The sequence below is a fragment of the Schistocerca cancellata genome, chromosome 5 (genome assembly GCF_023864275.1).
Source record: "Schistocerca cancellata isolate TAMUIC-IGC-003103 chromosome 5, iqSchCanc2.1, whole genome shotgun sequence".
Lineage (NCBI taxonomy): Eukaryota > Metazoa > Arthropoda > Insecta > Orthoptera > Acrididae > Schistocerca > Schistocerca cancellata.
In genome coordinates, this window is record NC_064630.1 from 249,264,096 (window position 1) to 249,285,103 (window position 21,008).

At 45.0% G+C, this 21,008-nt stretch overlaps 1 protein-coding gene across 1 annotated transcript in view; it reads right to left on the reverse strand.

Moving 5' to 3' along the window:
* LOC126188464 (venom allergen 5-like) overlaps nt 1–21,008 on the reverse strand; it is a 133,406-nt gene that overhangs the window by 55,721 nt on the left and 56,677 nt on the right. The window contains exon 4 of the mRNA XM_049930068.1: nt 3,648–3,783. Coding sequence (XP_049786025.1) covers nt 3,648–3,783 — 136 coding nt within the window. The remainder of the gene's footprint in view (nt 1–3,647; nt 3,784–21,008) is intronic.

The following is a 21,008-nucleotide window of genomic DNA, read 5'->3' on the forward strand; positions in this document are numbered from 1 at the left end:
ATGTTAAAAGATAGAGCCCTCCAGAAGAACAGTATAGATCTTACGATAACACTAAAAGGACCACACCAGCTGCAAGTTTTATTGTGAGACTTTTTCGCAAACTTTAAAAACATTGCCCCACCACGAAAAGTATAACGTTTCTCATTGGATAGACAGAATTTTTGTAGGCGGAGCTTAAGGCTAACATTGAGACCCTGATTGGTCACATGAAAACACAGCCAGATAGTTTTTTTTAAACCAACTTCGGTAAATTGATGTAAGGAGAAGTTAAGGTAGAGTTGCTTCCAAGACGGCGAGGTGAGCGGAGCTGTGCTGCCCGCTGCCCCCTGACGTACACCAACAAGGTAATGAACGCACGCGATGCCGCACAACAGCGCATAAAGCTTCACTCAGAACTGCAGAAGTCTCATCTGTTACACCCCCTTTTTGCGTAATACTAGTGTCGATCGTCAATTAAAGCTCACTGTGTTCAAATTTGCCACTTGAAGTAAAAATCTGAAACGCGATGATTTTTCTGTTATATAGTTATTGAGAAGCCACATCAGCCACTGTAATTTACGACAAGTTAGATAAGTAATTAAAGATAATTGAGGGTCACTGTAGACCATTTTGACAGTTTTCTCTTTTGTGAAACTTAATTTAAACCTAGATTAGAACTTGGAAACCCATTCAGGGAATATTCGTTCACATTTTTGTTGAACGCAGTTGGTTTTTACCATCCTGTATTAAAAATTTCCTTTTATCAATAGTGCAATTTATAAACAATGTTTTTTGAGTAGAATAAAATTTCCAATGGTAAACTTAACTGCTTTTTCGACGTTATTTTACCAGCTAACTAAAAATAGGAAAGCCTTGAACCCCTTCCACTAAATTTAGTTAGTATTAAGATTCTTTTACAGGGAGTGCAGTGGAGCTGACGCTGAAATCATTAAGTATTTGGTTATATCATCGCTAGTCTCTCTGAACTCTACATGTCATGTGTGGTCTGACGTCTCCTTACCAGCAACAGGTCCCAGGTTCAAACTAGTAAATTCCCTAAAAAACACGCTCAGAGCGTCGTTGCGCGAAAGTGGTAGGGAGACACGATATAGAACAACAGACACCACGCAGAATGTTAGACTGTGTGTGTGTGTATGTGGAGGGGGGAGGGAGGGGGGGGCGCGCTTCGTTAATTTAACTTGCGACATAAAGTCGCTGAGGGAGCCTGTGTTTGATAGTATACGATTATTTTTAGCGAGGAAAGCGCTGTTGGCCTGTGGAAGTGTGCTTCATCCTCTCTCCTTTCTTCGTTCAAATGGCTCTGAGCACTATGGGACTTAACATCTAAGGTCATCAATTCACTAGAACTTGGGACTACTTAAACCTAACTAACCTAAGGACATCATACACATCCATGCCCGAGGCAGGATTAGAATCTGCGACCGTAGCAGTCGCGTGGTTCCGGAGTGAAGCGCCTAGAACCGATTGGCCACAGCGGCCGGCCTTGCTTCGTCGACCATGCGTTATTTCACTTTGCCTAGTACATTGTCCTCAACTTTAATGCTAAATTTGTAGCTAAATTTATCTGCTGCCCCATAATACAGGGTGAAAAATGTTCAAATGTGCTGATTTCCTAGGGGACCAAACTGCTGAGGTCATCGGTCCGTAGATTTACACACTGCTTAAACTAACTTATGCTAAGAACAACACACACACACACACACACACACACACACACACACACACACACACACACACACACACACGAGCGCGCGCCAGAGGGAGGACTCGAACCTCCGGCGGGAGGGGCCGCGCAACCCGTGACATGGCGCTTCAAACCGAGTGGCCACTCCGCGCGGCAATACAGTACTTTCGTCTTAGTTTGGCTTACTCTCTGTCTATATTCTGTGATCACTGAACTATTCATTTCACTCAACATGTCTTATAATTCATTCTTTATTTTCACTGAGCGTAGCTATCAACGAATCGTTTCATTTGCATCCTATGAGTCTGAATTTTAGTTCCACTCCTGAAGTTTCCTTTCTTCCGGCTTCTTTTCTTCGATGTACAGTTTGCACAAAAGCGGAGGAAGATTGTCTTACTCCCTTCTTAATCCTCGTATTACCAAGAGATCTCGGTATTGCACAAAGGCGGAGGAAGATTGTCTTACTCCCTTCTTAATCCTCGTATTACCAAGAGATCTCGGTATTTGCGCAAAGCGTGGCAGTTAACAAGTTGCTCATATTTGTGAAAAAGATTCAACGCAAATTGTGGAGAGTCACTAGATAGTCTTCTGAATGGAGACCACAGGCTCTTTGGGAAGAGAAAGACGTTCCGTAGTTCCGTAAAGACGCTATTATCGTTATTGTCAAGGTACATAGAGAGGAAGGGTAGACCATTTCGGGCAGTGCGTTTTCAGTGGTGAGTGAACTATTAAGTCACTAGGTAGCCAGAGCGCCAACTGCCTCAGCCTTTGTAGTGTCCAGTACTGACCGCAGTATTACACTTTCCGACGTCTCTTCCTCTATTTTGGTCACAGCCAAGCACTGGCCAGGTCGAACAGTCCTTTAAAGAATGAATACGGTGCATAATCGAAACTAGAATACAGATCAACAGTAACAGTTATGAGAAGCCTTGTCATCACACAATCTTATAGTTTTACAATTCTGTGTGCTTCTTTACACCAGACAAATTCAACAAAGGAAATAAGAAGTTTTTCGAAAATTACATTAAAATATTGACGAAATCTGCTTCGTTTAGCTCTTATTTACACACAAAATGTTGATAACAGTCTTTATTGTGCAATATAACCCATTGGGTTACGTGTTACTATCGAGAGTTACTGAAATTTCCATTATATTTGCTAATTTTTCTAACACACCGTTATTACCGAAAATATTTGCTCCAAAGAAAAATAAAAAATTATTTCTAGCACTGGTATTCTTGACAAATACTTGGGCGACGGGTAAATTACGTTATTAAATCTTTCATATCTGCGAAATTTGGAAAAAAAGTTTTACTGCTACATTTCCCAAATGAATATATCCTGCTAGGTATTTTAAGAGTCATGAGTCATGTTTTAGTGAAGCAAGTCAAAGCAGTGATGTTATAACTGAGAACCCAATCTTCTTCACTCTTTACCTCTACAATGATGGAAAAGCAGGGTAGCAACTTTTAGGGCCTCTGCGTTCAACTTAACCTGACTCAGCTTAATTTGTCGTGTGGGGACATGTGAAACATTTAGTGTACAGATACCCGTCAACAATGAAGAGCAATTAATGCCAGAATCTGAACAACCATTGTGAAGATAAAGCCTTGTGACACTTGCGAAGATGTAAAAAATTGCTAGAAAAATATTTCTACTTGGTATTTCATCGTCGTCAACAGACCAAAGCAGAATTCGAAATATTCTCATTTTTCACTTTCGATCCAGTCATTTTCGTACCAAGATCCCCTATCTGCCATTTGGAAGTCGGTATCGTGATCACGGAAATCCTGGTATATAGGTTCCGCATACTTCATAATTTTAACATTACCAACAAATACTCTCGTTTCTATCAATTATTACTCGGCAATAAAAGAGTTTTGTAGAATCTGCCACCTTTAGGCGACTCACAAGTCTGAAAACATTGACAGACTGGGCGACAAGGCAGGCTGTCGACACTCACCGGTAATTGTTGACGTTGTTCCTGCTGAAGGATGCGACCTCGTCATACCAGGCTTGTACGGCTCTGCGCCACTGCGGACCTGGCGGCGTTCCGGTTGTACTGAACTGGAAGACGTTCTGTCCGACGCTAAACCGTGCTGTTAAGAGATTCAGAGTCTTTACACTCATAAAAAGAATCAGAATTAATGAAATTAAACAACTCTTTATCTAGAACTAAATATGGGCACACACGAAACAAAAAATGTACAAATGTGTGTAAAATTTTATGGGACTTAACTGCTAAGGTCATCAGTCCCTAAGCTTACACACTACTTAACCTAAATTACCCTAAGGACAAACACACACACCCATGCTCGAGGGAGGACTCGAACCTCCACCGGGACCAGCTGCACAGTCCATGACTGCAGCGCCCTAGACCGCTCGGCTAATCCCGCGCGGCCACTGTTAAAATTTTGCTCGTCGCGCGTTTTCCATAATACAAGGTTTCGTAAGCGGTCCACAGAACCCTCGTCTCTTTAGAACCTGTACCTGCTACCGAATGCGAGACATCGACTTGTGAGCACGATGTAATTTAGTTGCTTACTGGTGGCATTATAGCCGCATAGAGGGCACAAAAGCGCAATGACTGTTTCGAATGTCATAGCAGATTAGACAGAGCGCAGATATTTGACATATTTGTTGAAAATTTAAGAGAACAATTTTAAATAATGCATACAAATTCGAAATAGATGAGCGGGGACGTTGTGCCAGTAAAATCTCAGTGAAGACTTTTTCTGAACTATATGGAAGTACACCGGGAAAACGATATTAACCCCCATGACACATAATGCGTCAATCCGGAACTGCACGACTGCTACGGTCGCTGTTTCGAATCCTGCCTCGGGCATGGATGTGTGTGATGTCCTTAGGTTAGTTAGGTTTAAGTAGTTCTAAGTTCTAGGGGACTGATGACCTCAGAAGTTAAGTCCCACAGTGCTCAGAGCCATTTTAACCAACACATCACGCTAATACAGCGTAACATCGCCTCTGTCTTCGACAATAGATATACAAGTTCCAGACACATTAAATGACCACCACCTACGTTCGATGTCAACATGCAATAACCACTCACAGACATCAGGTGGTAGCTCTACCAGTGGAGGGCCCATAAAGTGTTCAAAAATGGTTCAAATGGCTCTGAGCACTATGGGACTTAACTTCTGAGGTCATCAGTCCCATAGAAGTTAGAACTACTTAAACCTAACTGACCTAAAGACATCACACACATCCATGCCCGAGGTAGGATTCGAACCAGTGACCGTATCGGACGCGCGATTCCAGTCTGTAGCGCCTAGAACCGCTCGGCCACTCCGACCGGCCCCATAAAGTGTCTCGGGAGAGGCGGACAACAGTCCACTCGTTGTTGTGATACGGAAACGGTGCGATTTATCTGATGTCCAAAGGGGCAGGATCATTGGCTTTCGGGCCAAGGGTGGAAGCATTTCTGGAATGGGTAAATTATCTTGGCGGTTCGCGCATGCCCGCCCAGACGCGGGAGATTGCTGCGTTGCCAGTTGTACGCGCGAAGAGAAGCAGCGCCATAGTATAGCTCGCAAGCTTACTAATAGGGGGGAGCGCGCAGTTTTGAAGTAAAGTCACCACGGCCGCATTAACCCTTTTGCTGCTACAGAGAAGTGCTCCCTGCATTCCGCGATGAGCGCGATTTTGTCATCATTGCACTGCTCGCCTGTGCAGACACATGGTGTTTCGACTGGTTTGACACACTTTATCATTCGATTTCACAAGAACTATTTGGCCCAAAAATTTGATTTTTACACATCTTCTTGACTGATACATTCCCCCCATAAATGACAATTTTTTTTCGATGTTCAACGCAGTTATTGTGCAGCATTAGATGTAGTAAACCATTGCACGAAATTTTGAAGAGTTTGCAGAGGTTAAAAGTCCATAGCGTATACTTTCCGCATGGTCGATTTTAGTTGCCACTAGAAATTTCAAAAAATTACATCCAAACGAATAAAATTCGTGAAGTAAGACACTTCAATATAGTTTTTAAATAAAGAAAATATTAAGCACCAATCAAGATATGAACTCAGAACCTCTCATTTAGGAGCCATACACTTTAACCATTGTGCTAACACAACTCATCATTCAATATATTTCCCGGAGGACTTTAAAATATCATGCAAAATACCGACACACACTGTTGGTATGATTATGAATTACTGACGTTTCGTCGAAATACAATAGGAAATAAACAATTGCTGCTGTTCTTTATTGCGAAAAAGCGTTTAGTGAGAATGATACAAACAGCTTTCCTTGCTATCGCCTGAATTAGGAGGCTTATTGCTTAGTTGGTTTAATTAATTAATAGAATATAAAGCAATTGGTATAAAGAATGCTTTTTCCAAACTTTCTATAAAAGAAAGTCTGCTATCAAGACATAGCTTTTGTTCAATTACTTTATTTATGATTGAACGTTTCTAAAACTGAAGACACTCGTCCGTGCTTGCACTGCGGTCGAGCTCTGGCAATGCCGTTCTCTGTTCATTGGCCGACTGTGTTTTGTGACGTCAGATGCGCAGAACGAACCTAAACTCGGCCGCCGTCATAAATGACGCGCACTTTAGTTCTTAAAAACTTTCCAAAGATAAGATTGCACAAATATTTCCTTATTTAAAACAACCGGTTTTCACTGGCTTTGCTGTCATCTTCAGGCCTTAAAAAAAGTATTTTTTCTGAAACATTTTCATTTTAAGTTGGACCTCACGCCAAGCTATCACGTGGATCAAAAATAGCATATTGTAAAAGATTTGTGCCGGTATCCACGCGGTCTCAGGCGTCCTGTGACGGTTCACCCGCCCCCTCCCCACCCTGCCGTCGGAAGTTCGAGTGCTTCCTCGGGCTTGGGTGTGTGTGTGTTGTCCTTAGCGTAAGTTAGATTAAGTAGTTTGTAAGCTTAGGGACCGATGACCTCATGACCTCAGTAATTTGGTCGCATAAGATCTTACCACAAATTTCCAAATTTGTAAAAGGTTTGTCATAAATAAAATATTTAAAAAACATTTTCATATATATATATATATATATATATATATATATATATATATACACTCCTGGAAATGGAAAAAAGAACACATTGACACCGGTGTGTCAGACCCACCATACTTGCTCCGGACACTGCGAGAGGGCTGTACAAGCAATGATCACACGCACGGCACAGCGGACACACCAGGAACCGCGGTGTTGGCCGTCGAATGGCGCTAGCTGCGCAGCATTTGTGCACCGCCGCCGTCAGTGTCAGCCAGTTTGCCGTGGCATACGGAGCTCCATCGCAGTCTTTAACACTGGTAGCATGCCGCGACAGCGTGGACGTGAACCGTATGTGCAGTTGACGGACTTTGAGCGAGGGCGTATAGTGGGCATGCGGGAGGCCGGGTGGACGTACCGCCGAATTGCTCAACACGTGGGGCGTGAGGTCTCCACAGTACATCGATGTTGTCGCCAGTGGTCGGCGGAAGGTGCACGTGCCCGTCGACCTGGGACCGGACCGCAGCGACGCACGGATGCACGCCAAGACCGTAGGATCCTACGCAGTGCCGTAGGGGACCGCACCGCCACTTCCCAGCAAATTAGGGACACTGGGGTATCGGCGAGGACCATTCGCAACCGTCTCCATGAAGCTGGGCTACGGTCCCGCACACCGTTAGGCCGTCTTCCGCTCACGCCCCAACATCGTGCAGCCCGCCTCCAGTGGTGTCGCGACAGGCGTGAATGGAGGGACGAATGGAGACGTGTCGTCTTCAGCGATGAGAGTCGCTTCTGCCTTGGTGCCAATGATGGTCGTATGCGTGTTTGGCGCCGTGCAGGTGAGCGCCACAATCAGGACTGCATACGACCGAGGCACACAGGGCCAACACCCGGCATCATGGTGTGGGGAGCGATCTCCTACACTGGCCGTACACCACTGGTGATCGTCGAGGGGACACTGAATAGTGCACGGTACATCCAAACCGTCATCGAACCCATCGTTCTACCATTCCTAGACCGGCAAGGGAACTTGCTGTTCCAACAGGACAATGCACGTCCGCATGTATCCCGTGCCACCCAACGTGCTCTAGAAGGTGTAAGTCAACTACCCTGGCCAGCAAGATCTCCGGATCTGTCCCCCATTGAGCATGTTTGGGACTGGATGAAGCGCCGTCTCACGCGGTCTGCACGTCCAGCACGAACGCTGGTCCAACTGAGGCGCCAGGTGGAAATGGCATGGCAAGCCGTTCCACAAGACTACATCCAGCATCTCTACGATCGTCTCCATGGGAGAATAGCAGCCTGCATTGCTGCGAAAGGTGGATATACACTGTACTAGTGCCGACATTGTGTATGCTCTGATGCCTGTGTCTATGTGCCTGTGGTTCTGTCAGTGTGATCATGTGATGTATCTGACCCCAGGAATGTGTCAATAAAGTTTCCCCTTCCTGGGACAATGAATTCACGGTGTTCTTATTTCAATTTCCAGGAGTGTATATATGGCTGACAGATGATTGCTACGCCACGAAAACACAGTACACAGTAACATCTGTTTACACAAACTGGACATATTCTAAACATTGAAAAACCAACTGATGTGCTGCTGTGCACTGTGTTTTCGTGGCACAACAATCATCGGTGAGCGTTATATACACCGAAGCGCCAAAGAACCTGGTATAGAAATGTGTTTTCAAATACAGAGAGATGTAAACAGGCAGAATACGGCGCTGAGGTCGGCAACGTCTATATAAGACAAGTGTCTAGCGCAGTTCTTACATCCGTTACTGCTGCTACAATGGCATGTTACCAAGATTTAAGTGAGTTTGAACGCGATGTTGTAGTCGGCGCACGAGCGATGGAGCACAACATCTCCGAGGTAGTGATGAAGTGCGGATTTTCCCGTACGATCATTTCATGAATGTACCGTGAATATCGGAAATACGGTAAAACATCAAATCTCCGACATCGCTGCAGCCGGAAAAAGATCCTGCAAGAACGGGGACAACGACGAGTGAAGAAAATCGTTCAACGTGACAGAAGTGCAACTCTTCCGCAAACTGCTGCAGAAATCAGTGTTGCGCTATCCACAAGCGTCAGCGTGCGAACCATTCAACAAAACGTCGTTGATATGGACGACACAAAGCTTTACGAGTCGCCTGGGCCCGTCAACACCGACATTGGACTGCTGATGACTGGAAACATGTTGTCTGGTCGGACGAGTCTCGTTTTTAATTGTATCGAGCGGATAGACGTGTACGGGTATGGAGACAACCTCATGAATCCGTGTATCCTGCATGTTAGCAGGGGACTGTTCAAGGTGGTGGAGGCTCTGTAATGGTGTGGGACGTGTGCAGTTAGAGTAATGTGGGATCCCTGATGCGTCTAGATACGACTCTCAGGTGACGCGTACGTAAGCATCCTGTCTGATCACCTGCTTTCATTCATACCCATTGTGCATAACGACGGACTTGGGCAGTTGCAGCGGGACAATGCGACAGCCCAGATGTCCAGAATTGCTACAGAATGGCTCCAGGAATACTCTTCTGAGTTTAAACACTTCCGCTGGCCACCAAACTCCCAAGACACGAACATTATTGAGCATATCTGGGATGCCTTGCAACGCGTTGTTCAGAAGAGATCTCCACCCCTCGTACTCCTATGGATTTATGGACAGCCCTGCAGGATTCATGGTGTCAGTTCCCTCCAACACTACTTCAGACATTAGTCGAGTCCATGTCATTTCGTGTTGTGGCACTTCTGCGTGCTCGCGGGGGCCCTACACGGTATTAGGCAGGTGTACCAGTTTCTTTGGCTCTTCAGTGTATGTGCACATAGCCTTTGCACGAGGGGCTTTACGTTTTTAAAAAAATTTCAGTTATGACAAACATTTTATAAGGTACTGTTTTCTACCCGCATGAAAATTTTGCGTGAGGTACGCTTAAAATGAACACGTTTCATAACAAAAAGGTTTTCTAAGACCTGGAGATGACAGCAAAGTATATCGAACTGGTTGTTTTAAATAAAGAAATATGTATGCAATCTTGGCTTTAGAAAGTTTTTAGCAAATCACGTTTTACGTTCCATTGGACAAATGAACCTGCAAAAATTGTTGGAAAGGTCCATGCAGGAAGAGGGAGCGTCCTGGTACAGGGAATGTTAGCGTGGCATTCCTGGATGAGCTCATCATGCTGGAAGGCACAATGGATGAACACAAATATGCACCTATTCTTGGGGACCATGTCCACCCCTACACGCTCTGCGTGATGGCCTCTAACAGCAGGACAATGCAACGTGCCACATAGCTCACAGTGTAAGTGCTGGGTTCGACGAGCACCAGGATGAGTTTACTGTACTCCCCTGGCCACCATACTCCCTGGATTTAAACCCAGATGAGAATCTATGAGAGCAACTTGGTCAGGCTGTTCTCACCCTGGAGAAACCTAGCACTCCTGGGGATGACACTGGAGTCAGCATGGTTGTACATCCATAACGGTACATTCTAAAACCTCGGAGACGCTCTTTCTGCACATCTCGCAGATGTCCACACTGCAAAAGGTGATTATTCAGGCTTTTGGCAAGTGGTCACATTAATGTCACTGGACAGTGTATCACATCCAGCTGAAGCCACTCATTAATACATTAAATCCTGTAGATCTACCAAATTTCTGGGATGTTCATTGCTGCATTTCGCTCATCATTCCAAATAAACCTGACATTTTCTACAGGATTAAGTTCGGGTGATTTAATGGGCCACTTGTGATCTGGTAGGACGCTTCAGTGTTTGTCAGACCAGGTATGTATGCATGCAACTGATTATAACTGTTGCAAACCAGGAATGTATGTGTGCATCCTAATGATCATGGCTGTTGTCATCTTGGAAGATGTGAGTGACAGCAGCATACTTACCAATGTTGCAAAAGAGAGGGCAACACTTGGCTCCTGAGAGTGCACACTGATTGTAATAAAAAGTGCTGCAGCCAGATAGACCCAACTGATCGACTACAAAGTGTGTAGGTATGTTGCATCCATAAGCTATGCCAATGATTACTTTTGCATGGTCAGTTACACACTCGGGTATCGTGGGTAGGGCTCCAGCATCATACCCACGGGTTGATGTAACATGGCACCAGATAGCTCCACTAGCCCAGTACAACAAGTAAATGTGCACTATACCTAGGTGACATGTTCGACCAAAGGGTGTCCAGCTGGACGAGATTGAGGAAAGGCTGTATCTTGGGGCTGTGGGAGGCTGGGTGGTTCTGTCATCGTACTGCATGCCACACTGGTCATACAGAAACTACCACTGTACTTTATGGCAGTAATGGATAAATGAAGGCATGCATGAACACCATGGAGGATCTGGACGTCCGACACGCACCACAGGGAGGGAGGACCTACGGAGCGTGTGTCAGGTGCGAATTGATCCAATGGCAATTATAGTGGCCATTCAGTGCTCTGTGCTACCTTCTAAGCAACATCCTGTAGGTGCTAGTACCTCTGGCAGGCGGTTGTGTGGCGCAGGGTTTGCTGCACACCAGCTTTTACCATGTCTGCCACTCAAACCCCCTGCAGTATTGCACAGGAGTTGACTGGTGCCAGCAACAATGGACATGGTGTCCTCTAAACTTCAACAACATGACCCACCTCTGCCTTGTGGCAACGACCACCAGCTCTGTGTATGGAGGCTCAGCAGAGAATGCCGCGAAGAGGGTTCTGTGGTCTCCCATCACATGTCCCACTAGCCTGATGCTGAGGTGTGGGGAGTGATATTCTTTGGTACCCATTCACCCCTAGTGTTCATAACTGGTTCTGTATCAGAGTCGACTAGTGTGAACCAAAAATGGAGGGAGGATCCGGACAGATCTCACCAAATCTCATTTCAAGGGAGGGAGGGGCGGAAAAGAGGATCTCACATCAACTTTTTAATCAGAGAATATACATTACTATAACGGATATCGTTTTGTTTTTTAAAATTAATCCCGAGCATAGACAATATTAAACTGCCCAGTAGCCTTTGCGGCCTCTCTGAACTGAACTGTATGCTTTATACATGTGTATGGCAGGATATCCCTATTTGAAACAAGTGACTCACAAGTGTCAATTTCATTCGGGGAATTCCCTGCTGCGCCGGTTAAAACCACTGTATGTCATTCAGTGAATCAGTCGTGATATTCTTCAACGTATATTAAGTCGTGATATTCTTCAATGCATATAAAGCCAGTGCTATTGTGTTCAACATGAATTTATATCAAAACTTTTAAAACGTTAAATGGTATGCCGACAACTCAAAAGAAACGTGCCAGCAAGAAGTTAGTTGTTTGTGGAAGGAAGCTGAGCTGAAGTTCACCGACAAGAATTCTCTTAGAGATCATATAAATCAGGAGACTGAAAAGCTACATAATCCTCCGGTTCAAGGGAAGGTACAAATAATGTTATCTTCCATCTGCAAATTAATTAAAGGTTCAGATACATTTCATGTACAGGATGACAATTATTGAACGATATGAAAAAAAACGTAAATTAGTTGCAAACTACGGCGTGCACACACTTCATTCAACATGTAAACGTCACTACCGATATTATGACATGTTCGATGTGTCTGCCATCATTGGCGATGAAGTGGCGCAGACGAACAGCGAAATTCTGCGTGACCCGCTGAAGTGTCGATGACCTCGTCAATGGCTGTTTTCAGCTCAGCAGTAGTTTCGAGGTTATTGCTGTGCACCTTGTCTTTAATGTAGCCCCACAAACAGGAGTACCTTGTGTTCAGATCCGGAGAGTATGGTGGCCAATCGAGGCCCATGCCAATGGCCTCTGGTTACCCATAGCCAGGATACGGTCCCAAAAGTGCTCCTCCAGAACATCAAACAATCTCTGCTTCGATGGGGTCGAGCTCAGTCTTGCATGAACCACATTTTGTCGAAATCAGGGCCACTTTGGATAATTGGGATGAAATCGTATGCTGAAACCTTCATGTAACGTTCGGTAGTCATTGTACCATCAAGGAATATCGCACTGATTATTCCGTGTGCTACACCTCACGGTCACCTGTCGAGGGCGAAGAGACTTCCTGATAGCGAACGCGGATTCTCTGTCCGCCAAATGAGCAAATTTTGCTTATTGACGAACCCGTCCAAATGAAAGTGGACTTCGTCGCTAAACCAAACCATACATACTAATTCCCATCGCGCCCCGCGGCCAGCCATGCTGTTTGAACATCCTAACGCGATCCGTTCAGAGGTTATGACGATTTTGTTTCATATAGTTCAATAATTGTCACCTTGTATGTAATAGGTCAATTTTTTAGGGATGTATCAAAACAGTTGTTGCTATTTTTCGGAGGCTTTTTGTCAAACGAAGAACGGTATACAGTATCGGAGAAAGCCAGTATTTGCTACATGTATTACAGATGTACTTCATGATAAAACGCCTAGTAGATGCGCCTTTATAAATCTCGTATTAGTACCAAAATTGTAATTTATATTTGCAAGTGGTCAAGTGTGAAAATCGCGACTGCTGCAGGCTGTTGAGGCGTGCTCTCCATACTGTGGTTCGAGGACGTTTCTTGGCTCCACCTTGTCCGATCTTCCAAGTGACGGTAGAACCGACTTTTCTGGATGGAGCTTGACGAACGTGGTGGGAAGTCGTCAGCATCGATCCTGCTTAGCCAGTCTTTCACAGTCTATCCAAAACATACGGGCTACTCCCAAACGTCATACGAATAATTGTACCCATCTCTTTTGATGAATGACTAAACAGTCCATAACAGATGCAGCAAGACTTGCGGCAACTGCTTTGCTTTGTGTGTGAAGGCGCAGAAACACAGATTGGCGCTGCACGGATCTCCGCGACTACCTGCGGTCAGGGTTCGACCAACACGTTTGGTCAGCCGTCTGGTTGAGGAGCTGCTGTACGCCACGGACGGTAGACTGGAGTGGCTGCACGAGTAGGATGCGATACGTCTAATGACTGTCTTCCTGTCACAGAACACGGATCCTATGCGTCCAATCAGTAAATAGAGAAAACACCTGAATCCCCATGGAGTGAGTGAAGAATTAGGGAAGGTGGTGTTGTAGCCTGTAAATTCATCTTATTTCTCACTCATAAGTTGTTAAACGCATCTCAACATAAAAGCTTCGTTTACTCCCTCTTTCAGTTAGTATAATTATTTCTATGTGAAAAAATATAATATTTCGCTATTTAATCACTCTGTCATTCTTTTTTATCTTCTGTACAAATAATATAGGTGTAACTTCTGAAATTTTCCCGGCGTATTTCTTCTTCTCATAATTTCCGGGTATGCAGCCGGATCCCGTCGACATTCTGCCACGATATTTCGCGAGATTCGGCATAAATACCGCGACTGCACCTGGGCTCTTCAGTAGTTGTGTACTCACCTGATGATGGCCGGACGTCTCTGGGCCGAAATATCGTGGCAGAATGTCGACGGGATCCGGCTGCATACCCGGAAATTATTAGAAGAATATAGGTGTAAGTCGCAAACTATGTTCATCTGCGTATGAAACAATGAGTTGTCACCTGAATACGGCCTGAGAAGCCGAAAGCCGGTTCGTGACCAAACAAATATAATTTTGCAGAACATTAGGAAGTGTTTTCCTTTTTAATATTACGAGGTGCGTTCAATAAGTAATGCAACACATTTTTTCTCAGACAATTTCGATTGAGAAAAAATTGGAATTTGTTTTGGGATATTCCCGTTTCAGTCCCTATAGTTTCATGAAGTTCCCATAGGTGGCGGCGCCATACGTAGCCTTCAAAGTGGAGTCTTCAACCTAGGTGCGTTCCATGCAAATAGCTGTCATTGAATTTCCTTTAGGGGAAAACCAGAGCATCGCAGATATTTTTGGAGATCATTCAGTGGACAAAAGCACGGTGAGTCGTTGGGAGAGGCGTCTGTCATCACCACAACAAGATCCCGCAAGCTTGTCCGACTTGTCCGATCTGCCGCACGGCAGCCGGTCGGAACACAGCTGTGACTCCTGCAACATTACACTTCAGCGTCTTCGTTGCAACAAAAATGCAAACGAACTTATTCTTCTCCATGACAAAACAAGGCATCACACAAGTCTGTGCACCTGAGGGGAGCTCACAAAATTTCATTGGAGTATTCTTCCTCATCCACCCTTTAGAGAGGAACTCGGACTTTCGGAATTCCATCTGTTTGGTCCAATGAAGGATGCACACTGCGGGAAGCAGTACATGGGTAATCGGGAGGTTATTAATGCAGCAATATGTTGACTTCGACGACGACCTGTACAGCGGTACCCTTGTGGCACACACGCGCTCCCAGTAAGACGGCGTAAGGACATTGCACTGAAAGGAGGTTAACAGGGTTTAGTAACTAAAAGAGTGGGTAACAATATAGTGTATAGGAATCCTGAATAAAACCAACCTGGTTTAAAAAATATATTTTGCATTACTTATTGAACGCCCCTCGTGTTAGCAAAAACACGAACATATCAAATAAATGTAATTCTTTAAAAATTATAGGATTGATATGGAGGGAGGGAGGGGGGAGGGTTGCGGGATGTTCCACCACATCTCACCAAAGGGGAAAGGGGGGTCCAAAATTCGAAAAAAAACAACCATGTAGTTAATGGGCATTCCCTTGTTCTCCAGCCCCTGTACGTTATATGATTGTTTTTCCTACTCATTTGCATTAATTTGCATTTTTCTACCTTTAGAGCAAGATGCCATCCACCACACCAGAGACAAATTCTGTCTGAGTCATTATGCATCCTCATACAGTCACTCAAAGTCTACACTTTACCGTACACTACAGAGCCGTCAGCAAACAGTCGTAGACTGCTGTTCACCTCATCCTTCAGATAGTTTACACGGATGACAAGAGCGGTCCTATCACATTTATCTGGGGCACTCCTTACGATACGCTTGCATGTGTAGAACATTCGCCGCCCAAGACAACGTACTGGGTTCTGTTACTCAGGAGGTCTTCAAGCCATTCATATTTCTGACAATCTTTTTCGTGTGCTCTGACTTTCGTTGAAAGTCTGCAGTGCGACATCGTGTCAATTGATTCCCGGAAGTATAGGACTATGTGATCCACCTGATGCTTTTCATCCATGGTTCGCTGGATACTGCGCGAGAAAAGAGCGAGCTGAGTTTTGCACGAATGTTGCTTTCTCGGGCCGGTCTGATTTATGGGCAAAAGCTTTGCTGTCCCGCTGAACCATTACTTGTTTTTATTCTATTTCTTTTCAGGTGCAAATTACCTTGCTGCAATGAACAGAAAGCAGTTTTTCACAATTGTTCCCTTGTTTAATGACAAACTGCTTTTGTTCCTAAAGTAAAGAGTGTACCTAAAGTCCGGGAACACTTTCAGTTATTTATTGCACAAGAAGCAAATGTTGTAGAGATATCATACATATGTCCCTTTGAAGAGAAACCCTAAAAGTTTTTTTTTTTCATGTATAGCGCCAGAGCGTAGTATGGAAATTTACCGATAGTCAGCGCTAATCGCAAAACATGGCGAGTTTAGGTGAGGAGCGAGCTTTCTGTGTGTTGGAGTTCGACAATGTTCAGAACCAAGTACAGTAAGAAGCCACCAAAAAGGAAGGCCATTTACCACTGGCACAACAAATTCGTTACGACGGATTGCTCGTGACCGTCCGGCCACAACGGCCGGCTAAACAGAAGCGGACGTCCCAGTGTGAGTGAAGTGAATGTGGAGTACGTACGAGAGGCATTCATAAGAAGTCCAAAGAAATTGGTGCGTCGTGCATCCCGTCAACTCTGAATAGCTCCAATGACAGTGTGGAAAGTCCTGCAACAGAAGCTGTCTATGAAACCATTCAAATTGGAGCTAGTACAGAAGCTCAATCACGACGACAAAGACAAGCGTTTTGAGTTTTGTTCGCAGTTGCAACAATTGAATGAGGATGGGGATGGCATTGTCGATCGCTTAATTTTTAGCAACGAAGCCACTTTTCACACTAATGGGAAAGTGAACAGGCATAATTGTCGAATCTGGGGTACAGAGCATCCACGCGAATGCATTGAATTTGAGCGTGATTCCCCAAAGGAAAATGTGTTTTGTGAATTTGAGCGTGATTCCCCAAAGGTAAGTGTGTTTTGTGCCTTGTGACTTCGAAAACATCCGTCGTTCTTCGCTGAGAGCACTGTCACTGGATATTCCTACTTGGACATTTTGCAGCAACGGCTGATGCATCAAATGCAATGGGACTCTCCGTTCATTTGCCGGCCGGTGTGGCCTTGTGGTTCTAGGCGCTTCAGTCTGGAACTGCGTGACCACTACGGTTGCAGGTTCGAATCCTACCTCGGGCATGGATGTGTGTGATGTCCTTAGGTTAGTTAGGTTTAAGTAGTTCTAAGTTCTAGGGGACTGATGACCACAGCAGTTAAGTCCCATAGTGCTCAGAGCCATTTGAGCCATCCGTTCATTTTTCAGCACAATGGAGCTCCACCCCATTTTCACTGTGGAGTTCGAGGGTACCTGAACACGGAGCTGCCGCATCGATGGATCGGCTGTGTTATAGAAACGCACAGCTGTTTCATGAAATGGCCTCCGTGATCACCAGATCTCACTCCGTGTGACTTTCTTCTATGGGGACACATTAAAGATCTGGTGTACGTACCGCTTCTACCACGTGGTGTAGCAGAGCTCCGGGAGAGAATGCGGGAAGTGACTGCCACAGTCGACGATGCCATGCTGGGGACGGGTATGGCAAGAATTCCATTACCATATTGATGTCTGCTGGGTCACTCCTGGTTCGCATATCGAATGTTTGTAAAAAGAACTTTCAGAGTTTCTCTTCAAAATGCAATATGTATGACTCTGTACAATGTTTAGTTCTTGTGCAATAAATAATCGAAAGTGTTCCTGGACTTTATGTACACCCTGTAGTTACATACTGCGATGCAGTTTTCAGATTATTAGTCGATCTTCTGATAACACCTGGCTATTTTCACAAAGACATTACAGTGTAAGAAATGAACTTTGTAAGCTAAGTTCACAGAGTCACACTGTTCATGACAGTACGCAAGGAAAGTCCACAAAGAGTGGTAATCTATGGTACTCTGTCAGTACTCTGGAAATATGCAGATGTAGAGGAAATGAACTCCTGTAAAGTGTGTATCAATATCCAGCCCTCCACTCTCCACCCTCCCCCAATTATGGACCTTCGGTGTTACGGAGTAGTTTGCGTGCTTCAATGAGATAGCCGTACCGTAGATTCAAACACAGTGTAGTGGTGTCTGTGGAGAGGCCAGACTAAAATATGGCTTCTGAAGAGGGGCAAAAAGACTTTGCAGTAGTTGCAGTCTGTATGACTGCCTGATCTGGCTTTGCAACACGCGCCAACGTTGTTTTACTATATTGGTGGTGCAAACGGCTGAAAGCAAGAGCCAGTTACAACTGTCGTATTTACCGATGACGTATGGTACCGCTGCATAATTTAATGATCTTATTGTGCAAAACTTATTTAACTAGTAATTACATGTATGTTTTTTCAAGATATGTCTGACACGTTAAAAATTACGAAGCTCTGATATTACTACTGTAAGCTTCCTGATGATGGGCTGATTGCCGGCCGGAGTGGCCATGCGGTTCTAGGCGCTGCAGTCTGGAACCGCGAGACCGCTACGGTCGCAGGTTCGAATCCTGCTTCGGGCATGGATGTTTGTGATGTCCTTAGGTTAGTTAGGTTTAACTAGTTCTAAGTTCTAGGGGACTAATGACCTCAGAAGTTGAGTCCCATAGTGCTCAGAGCCATTTGAACCATTTTTTGATGGGTTGATTCCTGAATAGAGGTTCAAGAATAGAATTCTCAGCCTAAAACGAAAAAAATCCAGATTTTCCTGTTTGCAGCACTCACGATGCGTACAATAGAAGAGAATTTGTTCTCCAAAAGGGTCATAACACGCGATCATAACAGTCTAGAAGTCGACTCATTGTCCAACATCATTGAAGTAGGTTAGGAACTGAAAAAATTCCTGTCTTTTGCCAATCTAAACTTGTCGAAAGGAACCAGAGTGAACAGCCAAAGATGTGTTCCGTGCGAGACTTCGAACCGCAACACGCCTCTTCTAAGGCAAAAAACAAGCATTTATTGAAAAACCGTGTATCCAGACCCTCGAGCACCCACTTTACAGCCAAATCTGGCGCTACAGAAGTACTTAACCTTCCTAAAAGCGATAAAACAATGAAAGATCGGTTGAGAATTGATGGATTTTGGCTAGGAGGGCAAAAGTGTTGTATCTTTCATACAAATTCATTGACATATGTGAAGTTCAGGCATACACTATAGACATATCCACAGCTAAATCCACATCTAAATACATACCCCTCAAGCCACTACTCAGCACATGGAGGAGGCTTCTTTGAACCACTACTAGAAATACTCTCCTCTGTTCCACTACCAAGTGGAGTGAGGGAAACGTGTACATCTACGTACATTCTCGGAACCACTGTGATGTGCTTGGCACAGGGTAATTAGCATAGCACCACATGTTAGTGTTTCTTCTCGTTCCAGTTGCGTAGAAAAAAAAAAAAAGGTTCAAATGGCTCTGAGCACTATGGGACTTAACATCTATGGTCATCAGTCCCATAGAACTTAGAACTACTTAAACCTAACTAACCTAAGGGCAGCACACAACACCCAGCCATCACGAGGCAGAGAAAATCCCTGACCCCGCCGGGAATCGAACCCGGGAACCCGGGCGTGTGAAGCGAGAACGTTACCGCACGACCACGAGCTGCGGGCAGTTACGTAGAAGCGCGGGAAGGGTGACTGCTTAAGTTTCTCTGTGTGTGCCGTAATTAGCCTAATTTTGTCTTCGCGGTTTCTATAGCAGCAATAAGTATTGTGGTGAAGAAAATCTCTATAAATTCTTGAGTTTATACTGGGTCTTGAAACTGTGAACATAGGTTTTCGGAGGATGATTGGTGTTTATCTCCAAGCATCATCCGATTCTGGTTTTTAAACATTTCCATGTTACCCTCCTATGAGTCAAGTGGTTCTGTGACCATTTATGCTGGCCTTCTTTGCACCATTCAGTGTCACCTGCTAGTCCTGTTTGGTGGTGATAAGGGTGGCAATGGTAGGAGTGCAACTGGGGTGGGGTGCTGGTGGCGATGGAAGTGGTGGTGGCTGTGGTGGTGGTTGTGGGTTTGGGTGTAGGTGTGGGTGTAGGTGTAGGTGTAGGTATGGCTGGGGTGTGAGTGTAGCTGTGGATGTGGTTGTAGCTGTGGATGTGGTGGAGAAGGGGTGAGGATGGTGATGTTGGGTGAGGTGGGGTGGGAGGGGTGTGGGTATGGATGTGCCACACATTTAAACAATAAAATGGTTCAAATGGCTTTGAGCACTATAGGACTTAGCTTCTGAGGTCATCAGTCACCTAGAACTTAGAACTACTTAAACCTAACTAACCTAAGGACATCACATACATCCATGCCCGAGGCAGGATTCTAACCTGCGACCGTAGCGGTCGCGCGGTTCCAGACTGCAGCGCCTAGAACCGCTCGGCCACTCCGGCTGGTTTAAGCAATATTCTAAGGGTGATCAAACAAGTCTCCCTTGTACACTGACAGCATTTTCCCAATTTACTGCCGATGAACCAAAGTCTGCCATTTGATTTACCTACGCCTGAACATATGTGATCATTCCATTTCATATACCATCCAATTCTTAACCCATATATAGCAATACTTGCCATTAAAATTGCTACACCACGAAGATGACGTGCTACAGACGCGAAATTTAACCGACAGGAAGAAGATGTTGTGATATGAAAATGATTAGCTTTTCAGAGCATTCACACAAGGTTGGCACCGGTGGCGACACCTACAACGTGCTGACATGAGGAAAGTTTCCAACCGATTTCTCATACACAAACAGCAGTTGACCGGCGTTGCCTGGTGAAAAGTTTTTGTGATGCCTCGTGTAAGGAGTAGAAATGCGTACCATCACGCTTACGACTTTGATAAAGGTCGGATTGTAGCCTATCGCGATTGCGGATTATCGTATCGCGACATTGCTGCTCGCGTTGGTCGAGATCCAATGACTGTTAGCAGAATATGGAATCGGTGGGTTCAGGAGGGTAATACGGAACGCCCTGCTGGATCCCAACGGCCTCGTATTACTAGCAGTCGAGATGACAGGCATCTTATCCGCATGGCTGTAACGGATCGTGCAGCCACGTCTCGATCCCTGAGCCAACAGATGGGGACGTTTGCAAGACAACAACCATCTGCACGAACAGTTCGACGACGTTTGCAGCAGCATGGACTATTAGCTCGGAGACCATGGCTGCGGTTACCCTTGACGCTGCA